Below are 27,903 nucleotides of genomic sequence, written 5' to 3' on the forward strand. Positions count from 1 at the left end.
AGGCCTTTGGGAAGCAGCAGATTTTCTACTGAAGCATAGAGCAGAGCATGGAGTGTGTACACCAAGTTTCTCTGTTGCTCAGGGGTTGTAAACAGCAAGGCAGCACTTCTCTGTGAAAAACACACACACATATATACAAAAATACCTCCAGCGGATAATGTGATGGGCACATTCAGCAACTACAACAAAATAAATAGGAGAGCTCACATTTCTACATTAAGGCAGAAAAAAGTTAGCTGTGTTTCCACAGTGTCTCTGTGACCTTATTATTCCATTAGTTTTTGGAATAGTGTATAAAACACCAAGCTTCATGCTGACAAACACCGTATTGAAACTATTGCCGCAGTCAATCCAAACAGCCTTCTCCCATGGGTAAAATTATTATTTGGAATACAAGCAGAATGTGGTTGCTTGAGCAAGCTGAGCATAAATGAGGTAGTGATCCATAAGGTGACTCTAGTGAGTTTGCAAATGTGCAACTTTTCTGGAGGCTGACACACAGCAGAAGCTCTGCATTGCCCTTTTGAGCTGGTAAGCATTTTCTAGTCTCACCACCTCTTCAGGACTTGGAAGACTGTGGAGGATGCAGGCGTCTAAGGACAAGAGTTAACCTGACACAATGCTGACTTACCAAAAATAAAACCTTCAAATGAGATCACACTCCTATCAGTAGCTTTTTGAGCGCGAAGATGATAATTCTGCTTCTTCAGGAGTTCCTTTAAGTACTTGAACTCTTGTTCCATTGGATTAAGCTTTCAGGGGCTGGGTCATTTGGGGGTATTAACTCTATCTTGGAGAGGTTGGAGAAAAGTGGTGCTGGTCTAAAAATACAGCTCCCTGAACTTTCAAACCTTCAAATCTCTTTGATTATGTGGCTTCTTTTTCTTAATCTTGAACCTGGTTTTTTAAATTTTTTAAAAATCCATTTATTCTTTGATATCAGTAGAGTAAGTTCAAAAAGAGCAAAGATGGGTATAAAGCTTGGCATAGCTTTGTATAGAGAAGGAAGTTAAAGAGAGTCAGCATAATGATGCTGGTATGATTGCAGCATAATGAGACGTCTGCTGAGTAGATCCAGGCACTGAGAGAGCTTCTCTGATAGTGATAGACTCCGAAAGTGACAAGCCCCAGTTTCTTCTGTGACATGGTACCAATTAGCCGTCTAAATGGGCACATATTTAAGTTTGAGGTCACGTACAGTTCTCAAAGGCTAGGCTGCCCCCAACAGCGAGGCTGTAACTCACTCTCTGTGTCATAATAGACAACAGCAGGAGAAGATCCCGGAGCTGTTTTTGAGGCCCCTTTTCCATATTTTGTGGTGTTGGGACAGGAGTCATGTTTGCTGAAGACTAAGTACATTTATCCATCACACCATTGGGAAATGCCCAGGGTCGGTAAGACTCTGAAGTTAAAAGAATGTAGGATGCTGCATTGGTACTAGGATCAGGGGAAGCTCTGTTCTCATTACATTGATTTAGCAGTGACACGGAGACTGGGCATGACCCACAGCGCCTCACTGCAGCATCGAGAAGAGGAAGAAGGCCTGTGTTGTATCCTTCTGGGTCAGCAGACCGCATATTCTGTTACCTGACTGTCCTCCCCTGTGACTGAAAAGTGCTAATACAGAGACCTTCGCCCAGGTGCAGACATTACAAGATTGGCTAATTATACAGTGTCCAGACAGGGAACTTGCCGGGCAAGGCAGCTCTTATGAGACGAACCATGAATGTCAGCCTGGAGCGAGCTGAACATGGACTCCTCAGACAGCAGTAAAGGCACATTAGCCGGGGAACCTGTTCCACTGTGAACACAAAAGCTGTGTATATCCAATAAGGGAAGAACTGTTCCCTTAAAAACCACTGAAGAGAAAAACAACCAAGCCCCTAAAATGTGCTTGCTGTCAGCCTTCAGTATTTAAAGAGTGCGTGCTTCATTTGGGGCGCAGTCTGATGCTTGTTCTCCCTTGATTTCAGCTTCAGTTTTCTCCAGCAATCATTCAAGCCGAAGCGGGACAGCTGCTGGGGCCATGCCAACCCCACATCCTGTCAGTCACCCTTCTCCGGGACATAATGTACAGGGGAGCTCCCGCAACCCCTCCTCCCAGTTACCTGCACCCACAGCTGCGGACGCGGGAGCTGAGAGGTAAGGCCATCCGTCTCTCTCTTCTAATAGGTGGCACCGCCAAACCTCCCTCCACCAAGAAGAGCTTTGACAGTTGCTGAAGTTTATTAATAATCCATTGGTGGGTTGAATTACCCAAAGGTGACATTGTAAAAGTACATGCACAAAACGCGTGAACCGAATATCTCATTATCTGTTTTATTTCCCATGGGGAAAAAAAATAAAGATACTGGCAATAGCCCACTGAAGTGTCTGATGCTGGGAAAATGCATCAGAATGTTCCTGTCGTTCCTCAGTTTGTTTCAGGGACTCAATTTTAAGGTAATGTCCCTACAGGTTGACACGCTTTCCAGATGTAAGATGGTACCTTCAGCACATAGATCAGTGGTGTTATCTTAAGAATACAGCATAAAAGGGCACAGGATTTTATACGCACTACCAGAAAGGGGCTGTTCACTGAATACTTTATGTTGATACTACCCTCATAAAGAGTTTCTGGAAGAAAATTTTTCAATCTTGACATTTCGGTCCCTGTCTTTGGACTGCCCAGTCCTCCAGTGGTGTGGACAGCATGCTACTTCTTTCATTCTCCTCTCCACTTGTCATCTGGCTTGAACTGACCTAGACATCCATGGGAAAAAGTTCTTGTGGGCACCCCTATGCAATCCTGGAATGGTAGGCATTTGGTAGACAAAATAATGGGTTGAATAGGCAACAGGAGTAAAAGTTTTGAATCTTTGATTTCACCAGCAGTCTGTGGTTTTGTTGGTGTTGGCCTGGTCTAGGAGTTTTTTAATGTGTTTTTAAGTCCACTAAGCCATATTTTAAAATTTTATGCCTACCCTTTATTAATACATCTGTTCATTTAATAATCACCTGTTGAATACTTGCTATGTGTCATACATTTTGCTGAAGATGAAAAGATGATTAAAACCTGGTCCTGCCATTATAGGATTTGGTAGTGAAGACAGACATGCAAACAACATATAGTAATGCTGGTTGGATAAATGATGTAACAAAGGTGCCACAGGAGCTCTGTCTGTGCCTTGGGAGGGGGAGAAAAGAAAGACAAGAGTGATCTAGACATTACAGGAAGATGAAGGCTCTTCCAGATGGATAAATGGGGAAGAGCATCCAAGGTAGCCAGAGGAACATATGTAAGACATGAGAGGGGGAAGGACACATGGAGGGAGCAAGGTGCCAGTAACTCAGGTGGCATCATCAGGTAGACATGGCAGACAAAGTCAGGTGAGAATGGGTTGGCTCATGGGGAACAACCATGCTGAAGATTTTACCCCTGATCCTACTGGAAGTGAAGAACCATTATAGACCCTTTATTAGGAGAGAAACACATCAGATTGTCGTTTTAGAGAAGGAACTCAGGTGACAAGATGGTAAAGTAATTGAGGTTTGAAGCAGGGATGAAAGGGAAAATAAGAAGGAGGTTATTATAGAAGTCCTTATGAACAATATGAGGACCTGAGCTAAGGCAAAGCAGTAAGGATGGAGAATTTATTCAAGGGCTATTAGTTAGGAGGCAGCATCGCTAATTATAAATATATGTGTGGGGTAAAGAGGAGGGACCAAAATTCATTCCTGAGTTACACCCCGAGACATCAAGATGGAAAATGGTGCCATTAACAAAGGAAAACAGGGTGTTGGGTAGAGGTGAGGGTGGAAAGAAGGAATGATAATAAATGCACTGTAGGGTTTGGACTTTCAGGTGGCTGTAAAACATCCAGGTGGATGTGTCTGGTAGGCAATTGAAACATGGATCAGAATATGTTAGACTTAATCCTAACACTTCTATGTACATGGTTATGTGTAAACAAATTATTAGCCTTCTCTCACAGGATCTGTCAGCAAAGCAGTGCAAATGATAATCATCTATTAAGTTCACAGACTTGCCAGTTGTTGGATGTATTTCTGTAAGTTCAGATGAGCTTATTCATTTTAGGATTTTATTTAGATCCCAGTTGAGTTTTAAATGATATTATCCATGGGCTTTTCATCATCCCATTTCATTCTGCCTGGCCAAGCATCATACCCTACAAGGTAGTGAAGCTAAGAAACCATCCATAGGCACCTCCTCCTCTTTGTCTCATCTTATTGGTAGTTATAAAGACTCTTTACAAGAATATAAGAAAAAAGTAATCTGTGTGTCTTCTTTTTTGTACACAGCCTTTAAAAGAATCAATGTAGAAAAAGATTTTAACCATTATTAGAGTCAAAAACAACAACAACCCAAACACCTGATTAAATCCCATCTCTCACAGTTGCTAATTGTTTGATTGTGTTCCTTGGATGCTCCTGCTGCTTGGGTTGTTTCTGGTTTTGTTTTTAACATTTCATTTTGTTTTATTTTATGATTTTTTTTTCAATTTCGTCTTTTGAATGTTGGTAACATATTAAAAAATTTCAAGAATGGCACAGTGAACACCCATATACCCTGCACCCATGTTCACCCACTGTTAACATTTTGCCACCTTCTCTCTCTCTTTCTGTCTCTTTCTCTTTCTGACTTGAGAGATCCTTTATTTGTCTGTTTGCTTGCTTGCCTGTTGTTTCTGAACCAATCTGAGAGAATATCAATGAGCTTTAACCCTAATTACTTTAGGAAAGATCTAAGAGGGACATTTTGCCTACATAATCACAATGTAATTATCACACTTAGGAAATTTAACATTGATAATGTATATTGTCTAATATGCAATCAATATTCAGATTTCCCAAATTGTGTGAATAAAGTTCTATATAGCTAGAGTTTTTTTCTTTCTTTTTATGATCCAGGATCTAAGGATCACAGTTCTGATTTCTTTTTAGTCTTCTTTACTCTAATGAAGTTTCCCAGCTTTTAAAAAAATCATCTTCTTCTTCATTATTATTGCTTTTTTCATGACATTGACAGTTTCTAAAGAACTGAGGAGATTTATTTTGCAGAATGTTCCACAGTTTGGACTTGTCTGATTTTTTTTCCTCCTTAATAAACTTGTTCGTTTTGGGCAGGAATAACACATAGGTGATGGGGTGTTCCTTAGCTCTTTTGAGCCTTTGTTTACACTCATGGGGAATTAGGATTAGATGAACCAAAGCAGGTAAAACACCTAGCTTGTTACATGGCATGAGGACAGGCAACCTTGGCATGGCTGAGAGATTCAGGTTTGTAAGGATGTTGTCAAATGATTGCAGTGGCTGATAATATAATCATGGAAGGGAAAATGGAGAGGCAGAGGAAGGTGGTGTACTTTGCATGGCTGGGTGAATGAAGTGGATATTTTCACTTTTGTGGCTTTGCCTTTTTGCTCTGCTCTCCCCACAGGATGTGAGCCCCGTTCCTATGCCAGCCCAACTGGCAGGAACAAGGGTGTGGAGGTTTATCTCTTCCAATCAGGTTTGGAGATGAGGATGACTGGAGAAACAGCCCTGAATTATTCACTGTGTTTGCACTAATGTCCAGCATAAAAACACTAAGAGGAAATGTGCTTACCTTCCGCTTTGGGTTTATATATCTTTGCCTCTGTTTGCCTGGGAAATTCCCCAGTAAAAACCCCAGCAGTTTTCCTAACGGAAATAAGTTTATCCACTTTGCGATTTTTAGTGGGAAACTGGCATTTTTTTCCTGCTTTGCGGGCATTGATTCATCATTTATTTAGCTTTAACTTGTTAATAAAATGGGCTGAGTCACTGTCATAAGTCAGGAAAGGTCCACTACATCTATGCAGTTAACATCTGTTTCTTTGATCCTTACCACCGTAAAATAAAGTAAACGCAAGTTCTCTCAATTTGACGAGGTTCCATTTTTATTTTGAAATATTATCTGAATGACACATCGTTTCAGTGATTTAAGCCGAACTACACCACATCACCTAATGTTGATTTAAAATTAATATGGGAAGTGGTGTTTTACTGTGTCATATTGAACGAGCCAGTGGTACTTTATGACAGTGGGAACTCAGTGTCTTCGGAAATGTTAATTTATTGGGTTTCAAAGTATGTCTTTTAGACCAGAGAAAACAAACATTGATGGAAGTCCCTTTTTGAGATGGAGAAATCTTGCAATCCCAAGAATAAGTCAGCTGGATTTGTGTCACTCATCTTGTTCAAGAGCATGTTGGCTGCCTCTCCCCTTCTAAAGAAGGCCACAAATATGGTGTGCTCTGTAGCATAAGTGACAGTGTTTAGGGGACTTGTGGATTTACCAGAGTGGAGCGACATGTAAAGAGCTTCCTATGAGCCCCACCTCTGAGCCAGAGAAGACTGAAAACAAGGAAAGGATGTGCTCTGCCCGTGGAGAATGCATTCTAGTACAGGAATCAACAGCAGAGAATGTTAGGGACAATTTTTTTGGAGAAAGTAATCTAAACACCTTAACTAAATAAGGAATGTCAGTTTCTTGAATCTGTGTGAAGTATTGGGAAGCCTTCCTGTTTTCCATTCATATCAGATATGATACTGCTAGAATTCTAGGGACTTTGATATATGTGCGGTCTTTCTATGCCTTTGGGTAACCAGGGCTGGTCTTCACAGATAGCATTTTCTTATTCACCATTGGGAACATATTGTAGCTTTCCTGGATGCCAAGGGGTTAAAAACAGCAATTGTTTTCTATGTCATGTCTTTGCAATTATGTAAAGTTCTTTAGCTCTAGTCAAACCAACCTGCTCACTGACTTAGCTTGGTTGTTTTCTGCATCTTAATTCAGGATCTTTCTCTACCTAAAGAGACAATAAGGATATTCCCTTATTATCTTATTCTTCACTAAATGTTATCAGCCTGGGGCTTGGCTTAGTTTTCAGCCCAGAAAGCCTCCTTGCCTCTTGCAGCTCCCCAGTTAAATCTATCTCATTTATTTTCCATTTCCCAGATGTCCACTTGCTAACTGGATTATTAGTTCTTTGAGGGCAGGAACCTAAAATTTCCTTGTAACCTCCAGGGTTCCTGTGATGCTAAGGCAGGTTTGACAAGGGAAAAGGACCAGTGAGGGGAATGCCTAGGAAACGGGGTCATTGCCAACTCCCACTGCCCAGGTGGGAGATTCCTAGAAAGGATTACTCCCCTTGATTCATTGGTCTGAAGGATGGTGACCTCAAAGCTCCAGCATCTTATATAACCTGCATACTTCTATACAATACGTAGTTGCTCTAATATATATGTTCACACACACACACACACACACACACACACACTGCTAGGAGTCTCTTGCCATCACCCATTGCTGGGGTTCCCTTTGCTTTCCTGTGGTCTTTTTTTTTTTTTTTTTTCTTTTTTTTTTTGCGGTATGCGGGCCTCTCACTGTTGTGGCCTCTCCCGTTGTGGAGCACAGGCTCTGGACATGCAGGCTCAGCGGCCATGGCTCACGGGCCTAGCCGCTCTGCAGCATGTGAGATCTTCCCGGACCGGGGCATGAACCTGTGTCGCCTGCATCGGCAGGCAGACTCTCAACCACTGTGCCACCAGGGAAGCCCTCCTGTGGTCTTTAATACTAGATGCTCAATACTAACTATTCCCACATATTTGCATCTGTAGTATCTGAACAGCTCAAAACTAGGCCTGCTGCTTTGCTGTCCTTCCCTCCCCAGGACTTTCTTAGTAAACAGGGACACTGATATCTTCACCCACTCAGCTTTTCCATAGACACATACACATACACATTCTCTCTCTCTCTCTCCACATAATCTTTTATCTCTCTTTTTAATCTTCTAGTATGTTTGCAATAATGGCTAAAATCATACACATCATACAAAATATTAAAGTTTATCAAAATGAGGTTCATTCATTTATTAAATCATTCAGTCAGTATTTGGGCACCAGGCAATATACTGGACACTGAGGACATAGTGGTCAATGAGACTGACAGGAGCCTGGCCCTCTCAAAGCACCTAGTCCAGCAAGAGCTAACCTGGTCAATAGGTGATCATAATTTCGGGTGCTATGAAGGGGCGCTACAGGAGGCTGAGGAGGCATACAGAAGGAGTACCTAACCCAAAATTGGGGAGGGAGGAATAGAAGAAAAAATATCTCCCTGAAATCTGAAGGTCTGTAGAACCCAGCCAGGCAACGTCATATATACAAAAGCTAAGAGGAGAGAGAGCAAGCGAGGACGGAGCTTCATAAATAGATGTAGGAGGAGGCTCATGAGCTGCGTTAAGGTGCTTGGGCTTTACGTAGAGAACAGGCTTCTGTGTATTTGGCTAAGACAGGTACCCTGGTGACTCTGGCATACATTTCAAAGGCCTCCATATCCTGTTATCCACCCAGCAAGAGTTCAGAACATATTCTGTGCCCAACAGAAGAAGAAATGATGAAGAATGTACGAATGATCTGTCTTGTCCTCAAGCAGACAGAGGCTGTCCTTTCCATATCCTAGACTGATAAGGCAACACAATGGGTTTTGTATTATTTTTGTTTTTAACACAATTTGTAAAGACAATTTTGTCCCTTGCAATTCCAAGCTTGTAGTTTATATAGTCATGACCTATTTAAGAAGATTTTGAAGAGTCAGTGTCAAAAAAAAATTACCTCCATGTTAGAGACAAAGTGCAGAACATCTGAAAGTTAGAGCTCTAATATCAATAACTTGCCCTCACTGTTCTTATCATAACAGAGAAGACTTGAGTATTATTAAGAAGTGTCCACGTTGCTGTGTGTCATAATTTAGTTGCAATTTACCCAGTGAGCACTGCTCTCAGAGACTCCTTGATGTGTATTACAGACCCTTTCCCACGTGCATAGATAGCTGACTTATAAGGCAACAAACACTGGCAAAACAAACAAACAAACAAACAAAGCTTGTCAATCTTTATCACTGAAATAATTGAGAAAAGCCATAGCCAGAAAATAAATATAAGCCTCAAATATCCATTGTTATCAGCCTGAGTATTGGCATCTACATCATCCTCTGTTAGAGTCTATTGATAGGACGCTTACCTAATGTCATGTGGTCAAGAGCATCATTCTTTCTCTTTGGACTTCAGCACTTTACATTCAGAAAACAGTTATCCACATTTAACATGCCATTAAGGGGTCAGTTTCTTTCTAGAAAAGAGACATCCACAGATGTTCAAGATTAAGAGAGGTGGGGTCCAAAATCTACCCCCCCACACACACACACATACCCCTACTTGAGAATTGCTGAATGTAACTAATGTTGTTCCTGATGTTGATGCTGTGAGCGCAAAGAGGTAGAAACTTCCAATATCCTAGACTTGCAAATGGAGATTACAGCATTGTATCTTAGACGGAAAAGTTTGAGGTCCTTTTTCTGTTCTGTTTTCTTTAAATCTGTGGAAAATTCCTGGTACTTCTTGATGTTTATTCCAGGGCAGAATAGCCCACCAGTCTTAAAACTTCTTAAATATTGATCCATGACCACAGCCATGCTTCATCCTCTCTGGAAAATATCAGTTGGGTTATTGGCCTTTGGAATGACCTTTCTTTTCACAGAGATCTTCACCTTACTAATAGCTTCTTATAAATACGCCACCCTGACTCACTTGTAATAGTCACACGTACAGGGAAATTGGTGATATTTGTTACTTTCTTCTTACCTACCTAATGACTGTGAATGGCTCCTCTGGAAGAAAAATAAAACAGCAACAGCAACAACAAGGCATTGCTGAACTAGCTGCCATAGTCCACCCTGATCTATCTCTCATTTAAATTTCTGGGCAGATAACAGGATATGGAGGCCTTTGAAATGTATGCCAGAGTCACCAGGGTACCTGTCTTAGCCAAATACGCAAAAGCCTGTTCTCTACATAAAGCCCAAGCTCCTTAATGCAGTGTGGTCTGCAAAACTTTTATGAGCCTAATTGCCAGAGTCCAATATATTTCTTGATAATGGAGGAAAATAATGAGCTAGGTCTACATGGCTGTCTTCAGCTTACTATTAAAAACCTAAAAAGCCTAGGAGTCAACTTTGATTCCTCCCTTTGCCCAAGCACTTTCATATAGAATTAACCTGTAAGTCCTGTTAGCTCTGCCTTCAAATACATTTTAAGCCTAATCAGCTCCACTCCTCCACACCCAGCTCACCAGTATCCCCTCCTGTCTCAAGTACAACAGCCCCCTAACTGGTTTCCTAACATCCAGTCTTGCTTACCCACAACCTTCTACTTTCACCCTAGCAGCACACCTGGCCTTTGCTCCACACCACAACAGGAGCTGCCCTTTAACATGTAAATTGAATCATTGAGGATTTTCTGCTCACATCTGTGTTCCCACCATACTTAGAATAAAGTCCAAACTCATTTTTATAGTGTGAAAGGCAGCAGTAACCCTGAGCAGCTGATTGATGCACTTCCATCTCCACATTCTCCTTTGTGTCACTTCATGGCAAAGCAGGAGATGCTGATGTGAGCATACACGTGTCACTCCAGCAAACAAATGGCTTGACTTGTGGTTCAAGTATTCGTTCACATCAGTTTGTTGTCCATGGATTTTAAATTTTGCAATGCACTATATCATCATTTTAGATTAATTATAAACGCACATTACAAACCATCTATTAGAAGGTCTGTAAAAGGAACTATAATTTTTAAGTGCCAATGAAGTTGTTTCACCTCTGAATGCCAAATCAGCCATCTTTATTTTGTTCCCACATTCCAAACAAATCCACTTCATGAGAAGCCCAAGATGACGTTTTTTTAGTCCCCTTGGATTTTCAATCAGGAAAGTGAGTCATGACAGTAAAAGGAATGCTTGAGGTAAAATAGAATTCCTTTTCTTGAAACCTCTACTTTAGTGCATTAGCGTGAAGCAACATGGAGTTCGCTAAGCCATTATAGTATTCAAATGTGGCAATGTGTTCTTTTCATATGCTTCCTCTGAAACAGCAAGTCATATGGAGCCAGAATTCCCAGAGTGAAAGCCCACAAGCCATTCTAGCCCGAGTCACGATATCCACATATTACAAAGTGCCTCATCTCTGATGTAGAAAAGGCTGTTCCAAGGAAAGCCTCTGCTTAATGTTTTAACAGTGTGATCTGGAAATCACCTTCATCTTTTCCCCTCTCAGGTGGGGGTAGTTGGAGAAATTGGCTCCTAAGAAACTATATCTTTTTTCAAGCGAAGGTCTGTTTGTTCAATAGTGGTGAGGACTCTATTGAAGTGAGCAGAAACCAAGAGACAAAGTTCCTTGGATTAGTCTTTTTGCCTCCTTTTCTGAGAAATAATCTTTAGTTGCTTTTCTGTTTAGTTGCAAAGAGAAAAACTTTTCTCTGTTTTAATCATCTTCCTCAGAGTAATGGTTGGAATCATTCTCCTGAAGATGTTCTCCCCCCAGAAACATAAACTGGTTTCTGGACAAATATAATATTCAACTGGCCATTTGCACCAATTCGACAAAGGTACCATCCACCTGGACAGAAGAATTGGCACTAAGTTGGGAGCCATGTCTGTGGAACCAGTGGTCTCTTCAACAGAGTATTTCTTCAACAGCAACAGCCAACATTTATTAATTATCTTTGCATAGTACTGGATGAGGTGCTGAAGATACAAAATGGTTGCAAACATCTGAGGATTTGATGCTCTTTCCATCTGTAAAAGCCAAGAGTCCTTCTCTAATTGTGAATTTTTAAATATATGCTGTTTCTTTTCATTCATTTCTGTAGCCAGTTGTTGAGTCTCATCTTCAAGAGAAGGTATAGAAATTCATTTGTGGTTATTACAATAGTAACCTGACATCCTTCAGATGAAGAAAAAAAAGCACATATAAACAGCACATGTTATTACTGAACAAACCACCACCCAGCTAGTTTCTTTTCAAATTTATGGATTATATTGACTTCTGAAGTCTCACTTGGCAGTGGCTTTCAAAGGCACCTGGCTGTACTTGGCAGGAGTACTGCATTGGAAGTTAGTTCTAAAAGTTCTTCTGATGTCAAGAGACTCGTGTTTTCAGTTTGTGACCATGAGAAAGGTATGCAAGAAGCTGTTTTGTAATCTACCTATACCTCTCTTTCTCATGTTTGGAGAAAAATAACACTTTTTTTCTCATTTCTCATCTAGCATTCTCATCACACTTTCTTCCGAATGTTTTTCTTTCACCTAATGCGTTCTATTTCAAAGCAGACTGAACTCTATGCCTAACACTATGCTGAACAAGAGAAAGTCTTCCCTTTGCCACAGGACTATGAGTTAATCCCCTTGCTTTGACCTACTCAAAGCTGCCCAAGGGACGAACGATATCATTACAGAATTTTTTTTCACCACAGAATTTTTGACATGAAATGTCTAAGACCACTCTGGATAAATTTTCTTCTGGTTGGCACTTTTTTTGTAAAGAGGATTTGGCAGAATCAGACTTTTCTTTCCTTTCTCTCCATCACATCAGATTCTGAAATAGACACCCAACCAAGTCACAGCCAATTCTTCAGTCAAGATATTCCAAAAAACCTGGCTCTTGGTTAAATGTGTCCTGCATAATTCATTTTTGTAACATATCCTGGATGTCCTCTCCTCCTCCCTTTGCATTTCCACAGGGGAATAATAGTGTGATACCGTGGGCCATATGTCACTGTATGCAAGAAAAAATACACTTCTCTGCCTTGGGCATTGATTACTTTGTTTTCTTGACTTACAACTTACTCCCTAAACCCAAGTGGAGAAACGTTCCTCCAGAACACTCTACCCTTTCTATTTCCCACAAGCACTCACTCATTATAATATATATGTGTCTTTTTTTAAAAAGCCTTGGTGATCATTTCACCTATAGCCAACTTCACAGCCCTCATTTTGTCATGCTCTGTGGAGGCTCAGGCAGTCATTTTTGAGTCTTAGTCTCGTCCAATGTGATAAATTATTTGCAGTTAATATTGACCCAGACTCTTGTAAGGAGAAAGAAACACTAAGCCCTTCCTGGGGATGGCTTCAGCTCTTTGACTAGTTTGGAACAGAGTCCACAGATGGACATACAGCTCTTGGCCTGCTTTGGTCCTGCCCAGATGGACAGTGTTGCAATTACCCACACTTCCCCAAGGCCGTTTCTTCATTTCTGAAAGCTGGTCTTGATTGTCTCAGAAGCAGAATTCAATTTGCAGTTCCCCCAGTAACGTGCTGTGATTCATTCGGGGACAAATCTGGATTGAACTGAGTCCAAGTGTCTCTTTTGTGAGACAGAAGGGAAGTATAAGTAGATACTATAGTCACCCAGATGATTCAGCCAGGAATTCATGAAGTGATTCATAAATCGTTATAAAGACCACTAAAGACTACTAAAATGGAGCGCTGTCTGGCTATACAAAGTGGGGTATTATCATTGGGGGGTTTTTTTAGATGTTAAATCAGATGTGTAATCCTTAAAACTGTGCTTTTCTTTTTAGGTTTTGAAAAGGATTCCTTTTTTCCCCCTCTGCAGTCAGCCAACTGCTAAAGCCATTTTTCATTGATTAGTTTTGACAGATGAATTTTAAAACCACTACAGATGATACCCCACAATTCTTTGGGGATATGAAGAATACCTCCCGAAATCTGCCATAGACCAGTTTCTATTCATTATTTCTACTCCCTGGCAGCAAATCAATAATATTTTTCATGTGAATGCAATGAAACTAGCTGTTCTGATGCATTCTTCCTTCTTTGGGAGGTCTGTAACCCCCATGGAAGAAAGAAGGAGGGGTGGGTAACTATCCAAAGCACATACCAACCAACATTTAATCTAGCTGATCATGAAAACACCTCTTTTCAAAGTGTCAACCCCCAAAGCAGTGCTAAAACATACAGTCCCACATGGCTTGCACTGCTTGTGTATACAGTACAAATGAAGAAAAGTGAGACATATTTATGACATGTGCTTGATTTGCAACACAGCCTATTAGTAAATTTTGTTTGAAGAAATACAATTGTTAGTTGACATAGAAATACTTTGGATTTATACACAAGAGAAAGAGTGTAACTGAAAGGCGTTATCCAGCTGGAAAGACTAAAGGTATAAGCCTGGCTTGGGCACAAAGAACCCCAGTTTAGAAATGAGCAAATTCACCAAAGCAAACTGGGGAATCACATTGTCAGATTCTTAAAGGCAGTAGGTTGCTGATACCCCCCATCCCCATCATCTGGCAATGAGGAGCGAAACCTCAGATGCCCACAAGAGTCCTCTTCCAATCCTCCCTCAACCCCTCTCTCTGCCTTGCTTTGCATCTTCACTAGAGAGCATCTTACCTTATTGGGATAAAGTGGTATCTGGAGAACTAGCTGTGTGACTTTGGCAAATCATTTCATGTCTCTGGGCTAGATACAGTGGTGCTCCACTGCCCTTCAGCTCCAATATTCTATGATTGTATGGATTTGTGAGCTCAGGATAATTCATTGGGAAAGCCAGTACCAAAAAAACAAGACTCTCACAGAAGACCACAACTAACTGCTCCTGGAACTAGGAAATTAACCAGATGAGTAAAAGCCTCGCCTTCTTTGAGCCTCTTTCCATAGTCAAGAGAGAAAAGAGTGCTAAGATTTTTTTTATTTTTCGAGCTTCATAGATATTCTAACACAGTGCTATTAGACAGCTCTCAAGCATTGGGTACATTTTAAATCAGGGATACCTTAAATGTACATTCTATTTAGAGCAGTCATTCCATAAACATGTGTCAATCATCTGAAAGGTGTCAGACATTCACTGTTTAAAGTACTTTGATATCTGTGAGTTCCTAATTTAAAATTGTTCATAGTCCACCTGGCCCCTCACCTTGCATCCTTTATTTTTCTCTGTAGTACTCATTTCCTCTAGCTCAATACATAGTTTGTGGGTTTAAAATTGTTCACTGCCTGCTTCCTCTCACACAAACACGGAGATCTGTGTCATGTGTTACTCTCTCCGTAGTGCACTCGGAGCACTTGGTTGGTGTTCAGTAAATACCTTCTGAATGAATAAATGAATATGTTATCGCAGATTTTATGATCCCCGGTAAGAGTTGAGGTTAGCTTTATTTTGCACTTGAAACTGAGGCTGGGAGAAATCAGGGTATTTATTCAAAATTACCCGGCTGGTAAGGGATGGAGCCACACCCCAAGGCCGGGAGGTCTGACTTCTACTCCATCTGTCTTCTACGACAGCCGTCTGCTTCTCCTGCCATTTGCAATTTCTCTGCACATGAACCTCACCAGTTCTATGTGTTTCAATTGGGACCTATTGTTCTATGAAACAATCTAAGATTGAGTACTGCATCAACAGGAGAGTGCTTTGCTTCTGGCCCACATCACTGCAAGGTTGGGAAGCTCAATGTGAACAGAGGGTGGGAGCAGTCCACAAAAGAGACCAAGTAAATACCCCCAAATTATCAGACATTTCCCAAGGTATATGTATAGATAAATATTTGCAGAAATCTTTCCAAGGTGTTTTTATTTTTTCCCCCAGATCTTTGGTGAGCACTTTAAAACCTGTTTCCTTCTCTCTGTCTCTTTTTTTTTGCAAACCATTGAACCATGGCTTAAGCTAAGGTTATATAAACTCCTCCACTAAATGAGTGGAAATGGTTGACTCAATTCTCTGGTTTGCTTTTGTGTGATCTGCTTCTGGTAAGCAGTGATTTAAAAAAAAAAAATCTGGTCTGTTGTGTGCATTTTTACATAACAATCTTGTATTGTTTCAAAGAAGTATGAAAGGCCAAAGAAGAGACTGGTAAGCTATATCAAATGAAATCTGTGAAATGTCAACTGCAGATCAGCAGCTGGGGAACAGAGTTGGACCTAGAAAGACTTCAGACAGTCTGTCTTCTGGCTCTTGGACACTGCTGTCACTCAGAATGAATGAGAGTGATGTCATCTTGTCCTGACATAGTGGGGGAATGAGATATTCCTTAGGAGAAAAATTATAAATCACTGCAGTTTATACTCAGCATCAAAATTATTTATTTATTTTAGTATCAAAAAGTTTAATTCATCTTCTTTGGAGTTAAAGAAAATTTTTCTGTTTAGGGCAGAAAATTCAGATCATATTTATTTGACCGTGTGTGCGTGTTAAAAAGACTAGGTTGGAAAATAGGTGAGGACACTAAGAAAAAGGGATTTTGAGGCCCCCTCTACTCTACCTTCAGTAACAATAACATTTTGTGTTTTGCTTAGCAAGTTTCTGTTTAAGCATGCATGTTTTTTGTTTGTTTGCTTGCTTCTGGAGTAAATGGCCTCAGACTACTCAAGTTTCTTGAGTCCCTTTGGCTGTTTAAATAACATTCCTGGCATCTCTCTTGCTATGATTTAGTGATTGCTTTTGGTTGCTCCCAGGGCCTTGCCTTGAACAGTACGGCTCTCTCTTTCTCTGCTCCTCTCCTACCCTCTCATCCCTGATTCTAATTTGCTATTTCTATTTCTATGAGCTAGTTAACAAGTAAGCAAGTTTATAAAAATTAAAGTTAATAGATTGTGAGAGATCTTTCAATAAAATACAATGTAGTGTTTTTAGGCAGTAACAAAATTGATTCTATGTGCTGTACTTGAAAGTCAGTCATTTATGCACTCGTTTCTTACACTGGGCTTTTTAGTGCTAAATTCTTATTTATTTCCTTGTTCCTAGAATTTGTCTGGATCACAATCAAGATCACATCTTGTTACTTTCCATCTTTTCTTTATATATGTAAAAGTTAGAGTTTTTGTACCAATTCTTTCCTTTCCAAAGCAAAGACTACTTTAAATGTACATTTATTTCATTTAGAATAGTATATATTTAAATTTTTATTAATACTTTATATGGAGTGATGTACTGTATTTTGAAATTATATTAATTTATACCATATAATCTTATTTATTTGAATAACGTGGTGAAAAATCCAGACTCAATTAGCAAAAAGCAAAATGTAGAGTCAGTTGAAGGCTCAGTAAGTATTATTATATTCCCCCCAGGTCTCTGAGATAGATGATGCTAAAATCTTGATGCGTATGTACTTCCACATTTTTTTTCTCTGCTCAACATTGCTATTACATTAAGTAATATGTGGTAACCAAGAGAGAATGGCCAGGGTGTGAAACTTGTGTGAATAAATAGATAAGAATGATTTGTAATTAGCATATAATTATATACTCTCTAGATAGATAGATAGATACATAGATATATAATTTATATATAGATATATCATCTAAATATAGATATAGAGGTCTGTTGTATGAAATTAACATTCCAGATGACACCTAAAATGCTCAGATGAATTCTTTTCTTTTAGTTGGTTGAATACACCCCTTTTTTATAGCTAGTAATCATAATTCACCCTATAGTCACATCATCCCGAATTATAAAAATGTAAGGTTTTATATTGCTCACAATCTTTGCCTTCTTCCCCTTCCCCATACACATTTTCTACTCTTTGTTAATCAAACCTTCATTTATGAGTCAGACTTACTGTGCTGTGGGGGAAGGAGTTGTGAAACAAAATTATTCTCCTCCATCAAGCCGGTGATACTAAGGTCCTACTTCTAAATACTGCAACTTGCTCCATCTACACATCTCTGCTCCATCAATCCTTAAGAGAAAGGACAGGTGGCAGAAGTACCAGAAGAGAAGACTGAAAAAACACCAAGAGCATGTTATATCTTTTATTCCCAAACAAAGAAATATAATTAAGAAGGCAAAGGATCTTGCTGCTTTGTCCCCAAAAAACAAAATTGAGATGCCAAAGATGGCTATTTAGCAATGGCATAGGTTTCCTTCCAATTCAAATCCACCCCTTTCCCTCCCTCCCTGGAGATCTTCCGTTCACAGAATTCTGGTTTTGGTTGGTGATGTGGACCCCTTCTAGCCCCAAAGTCTGTGGTCTCACAATTCCTCCTGCCTCTCCCACAAGCCCAGATCAGCCTGTAAGACACATTGAGGACATGTTCCCCAAGAAAATAGCCTCTATACGGGGAATCCCGGCATACAAGTTTTAATAGATATTCTCAGGACAGTGCCAGCGTTCATTTGCTCTGTTTTTCCTCAAGGCCATTCAGCACATCTTTTCAGGCTAATTCCAGTTAAGATGATGTGCTTGGAAAATATATATTTACCAGGCACAGGACACTCAGTTACTCTTCTCTTCCAGCTGAGTGAAGATCTAAGTTCTTGATTAAGCAGGCATCCTAACCCAGCTAGTTTCTTTAAGCCTCCTCTGACTTGTCTTCTCCGTAAGTTAACCAGTCCAAATCCTTCCTTCTTGGTTCCTACATCATCTTACATAGTCTCATCAGACCTCAGCAAGGGGAATGCAAAAACAAATGGGATTTCATCCCATGGTTTCTTACTGTGGCAATACAGATGTAGAAGCTCTGCCTTGTTAAATACTGGTTCAAATACTGGTTAAATACTGGTTCAAAATGTTGAAAATAGCTTGATAAACTTGACTGGTTCGTCCTCCCTTTGATCACCTATGGCCCTACACAAAAAGCCCAGAAAAATGAAGTGACCTGTTTCTATGAAATAAGTGGTGTACACAGATGACGACATCTACATGTTGGCATAAAACAAAGCCTGTCTTTCTATACACTGTAAGAAACAGCCTATTTAAGGTTTTCAATCAATCACCTGAGCCTCTAAACTCTTCATTGCTAATATAGTTTTTCCTAACATCGTGATGCTTCTTCTTTTTTTTTTTTTTTGCGGTATGTGGGCCTCTCACTGTTGTGGCCTCTCCTGTTGCGGAGCACGGGCTCCGGATGCGCAGGCTCAGCGGCCATGGCTCACGGGCCCAGCCGCTCCGCGGCATGTGGGATCCTCCCGGACCGGGGCATGAACCCATGTCCCCTGCAACAGCAGGCGGACTCTCAACCACTGCGCCACCAGGGAAGCCCTGTGATGCTTCTTTTCACTGCACTGACAGAGTCCCTGCTCCTTTCTCCACCACACTTGCACCAGCCCCCTATTGAACTGGCAGATTGAATGTCGTTTTGATAGTCTATGGTCATTGCTCAACTTTAATACTGTTTGCACGAGTACACTTCAAGGGAACTTCAATGTTAGAAAGTATAAACTGCCCTTTTAAACCTAGTGAGTCACATCCTGCCATTTTTCTGTATAATTAGAAGATCAATGGATAGTTATCCATTTTATATCTCGGGTTAGTTGATGATGTCACCTTATGTAAACACCTGTATGTCCCACCTCAGAAACTACCATAATCTCATTATGATTGGCCCCTGTGACTGCAAAAGATGTCCCAAATCGTGTGTAAGGTTCCTGTTACACCTCGGGCAATGTTCTTTGCCAAGCACAGAACCCACACAGATCTTTTTGGGTTCTGGATTTCAAACCACAGTTGACCTTTGAGGTTTAAGTTAATTTATTCTTGGCAAAAGAAAATGCATTGTTTAAAGAGAATAGGACTAGAGAGGCTTATAATAAAGTCTTATAACACTTCTTGGACCTCAAATATGTCTTACAGAACAAAATGTTTATGAGCTAAGTGTAAATGAATCAGAAACACACAGATTAAATTTCCCTTAAAATGCAAACGGGTCTAAAAATTAGCAGAAAAGGGGTCTGGCAAAAGATGTGCTTTGAATTTCACCAAACCCAGAGTATTTGAAATGCATTTTAAGAAGCTTGACAAACTCAGACTGTGACTAGATTTTTCCCTTTGTTGATCTCTTTTATTCCTTCAATATCTCAATTGAGAAGTCAGTGGTTAAAAATGGGAAAGAAAAGTCTTAAGTTTTTTTTAAAGGGCTTTTTGTCACACTCTTATACAGCCAGAAGAGGGAATTAGAATTTGGCTTTGAAGAGTTTGTCTTTGCTCCTGCTATTTTACATCTCTTATGTTTCCTTTTATAATTATTTCCTCAGGTTTGCACCTTCTGCTCCATCTCCTCACCACATCAGCCCCCGGAGAGTTCCAGCTCCTCCTTCAATAATGCAGAGAACACAGCCTCCCCATACCCAGCAGCCCTCAGCATCACACCTGAAGTCTTATCAGCCAGAAACAAACTCTTCTTTTCAACCAAATGGAATCCATGTCCATGGTAAGCAAGTAGCTGACAGTCCCTTGAGTTTTGAAAAGTGATGTTGTGCTGTTGCTTTTAATCAAGTGTCTTAGTTACCTGTTGTGGATTTCAGATGTCCTGCTATACACCACCAGGCTTTGGCTTTAATAACTTTCCTCTAAAATTTCACACTTAATCAGCATGAAATCTTGCAGTATCTTCCTGGCTTTGACCCTAAGATGGTGTGACTTAGGACACCCCCAAGTGGTCAGCCCAAGGTGATGATTCATTCATTGACCCAGCACTTTTTTTTTTTTTTTTTTTTTGTGGTACGCGGGCCTCTCACTGTCGTGGCCTCTCCCGTCATGGAGCACAGGCTCCGGACGTGCAGGCTCAGCGGCCATGGCTCACGGGCCCAGCCGCTCTGCGGCATGTGGGATCCTCCCGGACCGGGGCATGAACCTGTGTCCCCTGCATCAGCAGGCTGACTCTCAACCACTGCGCCAGCAGGGAAGCCCGACCCAGCACTTTTAACACCTCATGGTTAGGCCCTAACAACAGCATCTTGCCTCCTAAACAATAAACAGTGTAAAAGGGAAACAACAGGAGTCCTTTTGCCCGTGCATGCCTCTCCTCTCACAGGTCTTTGCCCCCATTCCCATATGCCCAGATCCCCTCCATCCTTCAAGGCCCAGATGAAATGGCACTTCTCTCTGAAGCCTTTCCTGATCTCCTTGCTGGATGTAATCTCTCCTGGCTTTAAACACTTGATTGCATATCACCTGTATTTCTGATATTATTGATACTTATGCTCTCTCTCCCTTGTAATTTACTTCTCTGTGGGTAAAACTTGTCTTCACTGGTAATGTGTAAACTTCTTTCTAAAGTCAGAATTTTCTGACCCACTGTTCTTTCTTTTAGAGAACTTAGCATAGTTCTTCACGTGTTGTAAAGACACATAGATACTGGATGAGTTCATGGAAGAAGAGGAGGGAAGGAAGGCAAGAGGAATCATGATGGTTTTCAAAATGTGTTTAACCTAGAACATGCATGGAGAACTAAGTTTAGCTTAATTTCTTTTCTTTACTTAAACCAATTTTACTGACTCGGGCAGATATCTTAGTGAACATCCATAGAAAGTTGAGTTGTCAAATCATATAGACTCAAAGTATACATAGCCTTTTACTTCCTAGGGACAGACACACCTTCTGTATAAGCAGAAGGGATACCATACATTTAAACTGAGAGTTTCAGCACCTGAGAAGCATGACTCTTCTCCATCTGTCTCATGTTAATTCCTGAGTTTGCTCTTTATGAGTTATTACTTGAAATTAATGGGTGGTGTGGTATCCCCAAACAAATCTATATCAGTATTCAAGCTGTGTGGATAAGTGTGAATAACTTCCCAAGATGGCAGAATCAAGCAGTACTATGGAGCTAGGTTTGGATAAGAACATCAAAGCAGGGGTCTAGACAGCCAACAAGGAGACAAAATGCAGACAGTGGCAGGTTGTTGGAAGGGAAGAATCTTGGGAAGCCCAGGGCCACTGGCTCTGGCTCAAAGTTCCATCCATTGCTTCTCCCCTCTCCCTGATAGTAGTCACACAAACCTCCGTTCCCCATCAAAACTTGGGCCTGTGGTAATTTTTACCTTCTTCTGTCAGTAAATTTCTTCTCAAGCTTTATTATGTGTTTACTCAAGCAAGAAACATTCCTTGAGTGCCTACTATGTGTAAAGCAATGAATGTGTGAGGAAGACAAACAGAGCACTCTGTCTTCTGAGGGGGGCCTCCCAACCCCGACAAGGAGCTCTTCTAATGTGGGGGAGATTCAGGTGCTCTGAAGCCACCCTCACCTACAGGCAGGAGGCAAACAACAGGAGTTCGGGGTTTGTGGAATACAGAATAGGTCACTGATTCTAAGACACACAATTTTTACCTTCATATTTTAACACTGCTGAAATCTGAACATATCCCAGTCAGTGGCATCATGTAACTGGCAGTGATTTTTCTTTCTGGTGCTGTATAGAACAATGGAGCATTTCACAGTCAACGGTGTCCTAATTCCAGTGAAATGCAGTATAACACACTTTGATTACAACTGTGAAAATCACCCCCATTAAAAGTAGATTTTTAGGGGCTTCCCTGGTGGCGCAGTGGTTGAGAGTCCGCCTGCCAATGCAGGGGACACGGGTTCGTGCCCCGGTCCGGGAGGATCCCATATGCCGCGGAGCGGCTGGGCCCATGAGCCATGGCCGCTGAGCCTGCACGTCCGGAGCCTGTGCTCCTCAACGGGAGAGGCCCGCATACCGAAAAAAAAAAAAAAAGTAGATTTTTAAAGCCCCAAGCAGTGTCGGGATTCCTAACATGATAGCTACGGTGAATATTTGTTCTTTCTTTCAAGAAGTTCATGGCTTTAATGAGCGTTGTCACCCCCGTCCTCTCTGTGCTCCCTACTGCAGGTAGAGGTCAGAGAAAAATGTCATCACTGTATTTTTAGAGATGGGAACTGAGACATAGAAGAATATTAAATGTCTAGGCATTGCTGCCTTGGCAAAGTAAACAGGCGTCTTTAACAAGAAGTCCACATTTCCAAGCCACATTCTTAATCTACCTATTTTTAAGTCAAAGGTACATCAAAATAAATATGCGTTTATATCTATCCATGGAATATACGTTTGTATGTAGATGCTGTTGCATTACATAGAGCCATGAAAGGTTAGTACTCAGAGTGGCTTTAGTCTTATAGATGAAGAAGAAAATGAGGTCCATTGAGTTTTGCTCATGGTGTACTAATTGATAAGAGCTTAGATGTTGTGTGCTCTATGTATATATTTATTACGAGGTATTTTGTAAAAGGCACACTTTGAAAAGATTAATAGCACTGCTTTTTCAAGTTCCCTTAACCTAGTGGATGACCCAGGACCAGAGCTTAGTTTTGTTGATTCTGCATCCACTTCATCCATTCATACTGCCTTCGTTAGTAAGGGTGGATAAGGTGTCATTTCTTTTAATGTTTGAATACTGGTAGCATTTACAGGTCTCTGAGTGGCATCTCCAAGGCAACTTCCTAGTACATTTTAGTCTTTTATTTAAGATGTAAACATAAGGACAACTCTTTCCAATCATGTAAGCTTGTTCTTCAGTCTTTTCTTTCTCTTTAGGACCATTCTCTTGCCCGGGCAAGCCTCAGAATTTTGCCTGGATTAGTTGCCTGAGAGTTGATATTTGTATCAACTCTTTTTAAATGCTCTATTCACTCCAAGCTGTTAGAATGCTGTGGGATTTCCTAGAACAGTATTTTCACAACCTTCCTGCTTCTGGACCCATCAAGGAGAGGCCAAGTTCAATTCAGCAAGTGTTTATTGGTCACCCACTTTTGTCAGGCAAACATGAATGTCATTTAATCAATGCAATGTGATACATGCAATAACAGAATGTATCAGAGGCTCCCAGTTTATTCAGAAGAAGGTGTCAGAGAAGGGGTCCTAGAGGTGAATAGAGTTTCTTGGTGAATAGAGCTTTGTTTTGCTTTGTTTAATACTGGAATATAGCTGATTAATAATGTTGTGATAGTTTCAGGTGCACAGCAAAGCAACCCAGCCATACATACACATGTATCCACTCTCCCCCAAGCTCCCCTCCCATCCAGGCTGCCACATAACATTGAGCAGAGTCCCCTGTGCTATACAGTAGGTCCTTGTTGGTTATCCATTTTAAATACATGTGTGTACATGTCAGTCCCGAACTCCCAGTCTATCCCTCCTCCCCACCCTTCCCCCCTGGTAACCGTAAGTTTGTTCTCTAAGTCTGGGAGTCTGTTTCTGGTTTGTACATAAGTTCATGTGTATCATTTCTTTTTAGATTCCACATATAAGTGATATCATACGATATTTCTCTTTCTCTGTCTGACTTACTTCACTCAGTATGACGATCTCTAGTTCCATCCATGTTGCTGCAAATCGCATTTTTTCATTCTTTTTAATGGCTGGGTAATAGTCCATTGCATGTCCAGTGGTTAGGACTCCACACTTTCACTGAATAGAGTTTTGATGGTAAATAGATCACTGGGTAAGCCAAGTGGCGAGAGGCAGTCCAGGCAGGGGGAAGCAAAGCACACAGGCAAGAACACAAATGACAGCATGGTGTGTGCCTAGAGAGATGAGCCAAAGACAGTTGGTATACGGCTGGGATATACAGCTTCAGTCGTGGAGTAGAGGGAGATAAGGCTGAGGAACCTGCAAGACCAGCTCATAACGGGATCTGTGGCCACACTGAGTGTAATGCTGCCGAGTGAAGAGGCCAGCGTGGTATTTAGGAAAGTCAGCCAGGGCACTGTGTAGAGAATGGAATGGGCGAGGTAGGAACATTACATCCTAAGTCTTGGGATTATATTGGACTGTCTGCATAGAACACCCAAACAGCAGTGACTTAAATAAACAGTCCAGTTCACTCAGATAGAAGTGGTAGATAGGGGAATGATGTCAAAATAATGTGGAACTCTGGTTGTTCACACACGATCTTTCCTAGGCAAGAGGAGCTGAGATGGCAAGAGAAGGAGAAAATGAAGAAGCCCTCAGCCTATCTGCTGCATAAGCAGAATCCCTTTCTGCTCTCTTTCTATAAAATTTGAAATGAGCATGATCCCAGGGGCTGCATCCCCGGAAAGGTGCACACCTGACCTGCCCAGCCCTCAGCTGATGGCCGATCACAATTCTTCCTAAGTGCTGGTTCTGTCACCTGCTGTCTCAGTTCCTGCAAGCCATCATTTCCAGTCAACATTTTTGTCCATTTTTAATAAGCACCAAGGAGCCTCCAGCCACATTGAACCGGCTGCCCAAATGCTCTCTTGATTATTTTGTTACTTCTGCAATGAGCAGGTTTCATAGATTTTGAGTGGTCTGTCCCACTCCTGGTTTTCCCAGAGAGCCTGTTATTTGTAATACACATTTGTACAGAGCAAAGGGCTTCTCAGGATTTGTTTATCATGTTATAGCAGCATGCCTAGTGTACTCTTCTCATGTGACAAGACATGTAAAAGTAAACAGTGCATGGAGGAGAAGCAGCCCCATGGAGCCAATGGTGCACCAGTCTCCTCCAGCTTTCTGCTTTGCCATCTTTAACAGTGGCTTCCATCCTTCTGGTCACAATACGGATGCTGATGTTCTCCATTCATTTCTTGTCTCAGTTTCAGGCAAAAGTGAGGGAGAAGAGTGAAGGACAGGTGTACCCCAAACTTAGTCCCATGGCCACCCTCACATGCAAGGGAGTCTGGGAAGACAGGTATTTTAGTTCATTGCCATGCTCGACAAAACTGAGGTTCTGTTAATAATGTTTATTGGATAGACAGACTACAGGGTGTGCCAAAGATTCTCTGGAACCGTCTTCTAATCTGTAAAATGAAACTATCTCATGGATTCATTCACATTGATTGCCTCTGGGAAATCAGTGATAGAGCCTAGAGACCTCTTTCTGAGGGTTCTGCCCCATTTTCTGCCCCTCTTCCCTATTCTCTTAGGTTTCTATACTTTCCACTGCTTGCTCCCATTTTCACCCCTCTGGAGTTGCCAGCTGCCAACACAAAGATTTCCATCATCCAAGATCCAATCATTAGATTTCATTAGGAAATCACCATGAAGCTGTCTCCCCAGCCTGAGCTGTTTGATATCAAGGCAGCAGCGGGGGAAAAGCAGAGCCTTCTCTGCTGGTCCTGGCTCCTGTGGTTCATAAGCTGTCTTTCTCATGATTTAAGTGTGCCTGCAGGCCCCGAAGAAGCAGGCCAGTGAGCTCCCAGACAATAGTGGCATTTTCCCACCTTGGTGCGGACAACAAAAGGTTTCCAGACACCAACAGGCCTCCAAGAACAAAACACGTTGTAAATGGCTTGTCCTACCAAACAACCAAACCATCTTTCAAACTGAAGAAACCTCAGAGCACTGATACTTAAATGAAATGGAGTGGCAGGTACAAGCTTAACTTCTTCCTCTGTGTTGGCTGTTTACTTAACAGTGATTGTGCAATGGTACTTTCCAGAAGAGCCCTATGGGTTACAGCCATGACTGATCTCATTTCTGGGAGTTTATAGTGTTAAATGTTTAAAGCTTATTTTTTTTTAAAGGCAAATTGTAGAGACAATAAACATACTTCCCTCCCACAGGAAATTTAGTCACATCTGCATATGTGAGGTTGTGAAATAATAAAGCAGTAAGTCTAGAAATTGTATTGCTTAGAACTTAAGCATGTGTCACAACTTTGCCTTGAAATCTCGGGAAGACAAATAAGATTGATAAATCAACAGTGTAATAGTCTTCACTGAGAAAGTTGTGACATATTCACAAGGAGATTGAGCCAATGAGTGTACTTCACGTTATTCTGATGTTATCAGCTGATATTATCATCAGTGGTCATAATCAGGAATAATTTTTGGTATCAGCCTTGATGTTATTAATGCTTATATAGTACTGGGGATTGATGATTAGATCCAGGGAAATTCTTAATTACTCTTATATACTTAATTACTACAAAATTATCCCAAGAGCAATTTTACATTGCTAGTACTTGATAAATTCTGACAGTGCTAATTCTATAAAACAAAAGTTAAATTTAATTGTGTATATGAGTGCAGTCAGAATTTCAACATGTTGGGTTTTATGACAGGTGTGTAAGATGGTCATCTTAATCAGAAGAGCTGTTTGATTGATTATGGAAAATTGAACTGTGAATAATCTACATATATGATTAAGCATCTGCACACACAAGCACACACACTCACAGATTAAACCCATATATCAGTAAGGATATTAAAGGACTAGATCTAAATCAAGTAATCATCACTAAATTCTAAGTTTCCTTAGGACAGGAATTGTATCTCCTCACAATGTTTGGTACATGGTAATACTTAATAAAAGTTTATTGAATAAATATGAATTAATAAAAAGGGGAGGAGGAAGAGAGGGATTTTGCCCATGGTTTCTTAAACTGGTTGGTGGAGCCAGCCGTTGGCAAAATTGTGACTTGGAATCAAGTTTTCAAGGCCCGTCTTTTCTCTGGGCACTTCCTCTTATTTTCCTATTCGTCTCTTTAGATATCCAGTGCTTACCAACTGCCTGGGACCTCTCCCTAGAGGAAATAGGATGATTTAATGATTCACTTATACATTAAGGTAAATTTAATGCAATACTCCTTCTCATGAGTATTTGCACATCTGGTACTGAGTGTCAAGTAGTGAAATTCTGAGCAGTGGCAACCCTGTGGAAGAGGTATTTTGAGGCAGTCCCAGGGCCCATAGGTGCAAGTCCCTTGTTTTTGAAAGCACTTTTCAGTTTTCAAAGCATTCCCAGCCACTAGCTTACATACCCCCAAATTGGTCACAGTGTCTCAGAAGAGGAGATTTCCAGAAGAGGAAGTTGTGACTTGCCCAAGGTGATAAAGGAAGAGAAACAGTGAGCTGTAGAAAAAGCTGTAGAAAAGTCTGCAGAAAAAGACTTTGGAGTCAGGCAGATCTGAATAGGAATCTTACGAGCAAGTCATGCAATGTCCTGAATCTAAGTTTCCTGACTATTTTATTTTTATTGAAATACAGTTGGTGTACAATATTACATTAGTTTCAGGTGTACTGAAATTTGACATTTACATGCATTATGAAATAATCACCACAAGTTTAGTAACCATCTGTCCCCATACAAAGTTATTACAATATTATTGACCATATTCTTTATGCTGTATATTACGTCCCTGGGGCTTTTTATATAACTGGAGACTTGTACCTCTTAGTCTGCTTCACCTGTTTCACTGACTACCCTCCCCTCTGCAAACCACCCATTCTCTATATCAGTGAGTCTATTTCCATTTTGTTTTGATTCTTTGTTTTGTTTTTTAAATTCTGAGTATAATAGGGGGATAGTGA

The 27,903-nt window shown here is 40.9% G+C and overlaps 1 protein-coding gene across 3 annotated transcripts in view; it reads left to right on the top strand.

The window, feature by feature from the left end:
* GLIS3 (GLIS family zinc finger 3) overlaps positions 1 to 27,903 on the top strand; it is a 524,679-nt gene that overhangs the window by 475,522 nt on the left and 21,254 nt on the right. For all 3 annotated transcript variants that reach the window (XM_060102230.1, XM_060102228.1, XM_060102229.1), the window contains 2 exons: positions 1,974 to 2,142; positions 19,862 to 20,037. In XM_060102230.1, the coding sequence (XP_059958213.1) occupies positions 1,974 to 2,142; positions 19,862 to 20,037 (345 nt within the window). The remainder of the gene's footprint in view (positions 1 to 1,973; positions 2,143 to 19,861; positions 20,038 to 27,903) is intronic.

The sequence above is a fragment of the Mesoplodon densirostris genome, chromosome 6, assembly GCF_025265405.1.
Source record: "Mesoplodon densirostris isolate mMesDen1 chromosome 6, mMesDen1 primary haplotype, whole genome shotgun sequence".
In the NCBI taxonomy this organism is placed as follows: Eukaryota; Metazoa; Chordata; class Mammalia; order Artiodactyla; family Ziphiidae; genus Mesoplodon; species Mesoplodon densirostris.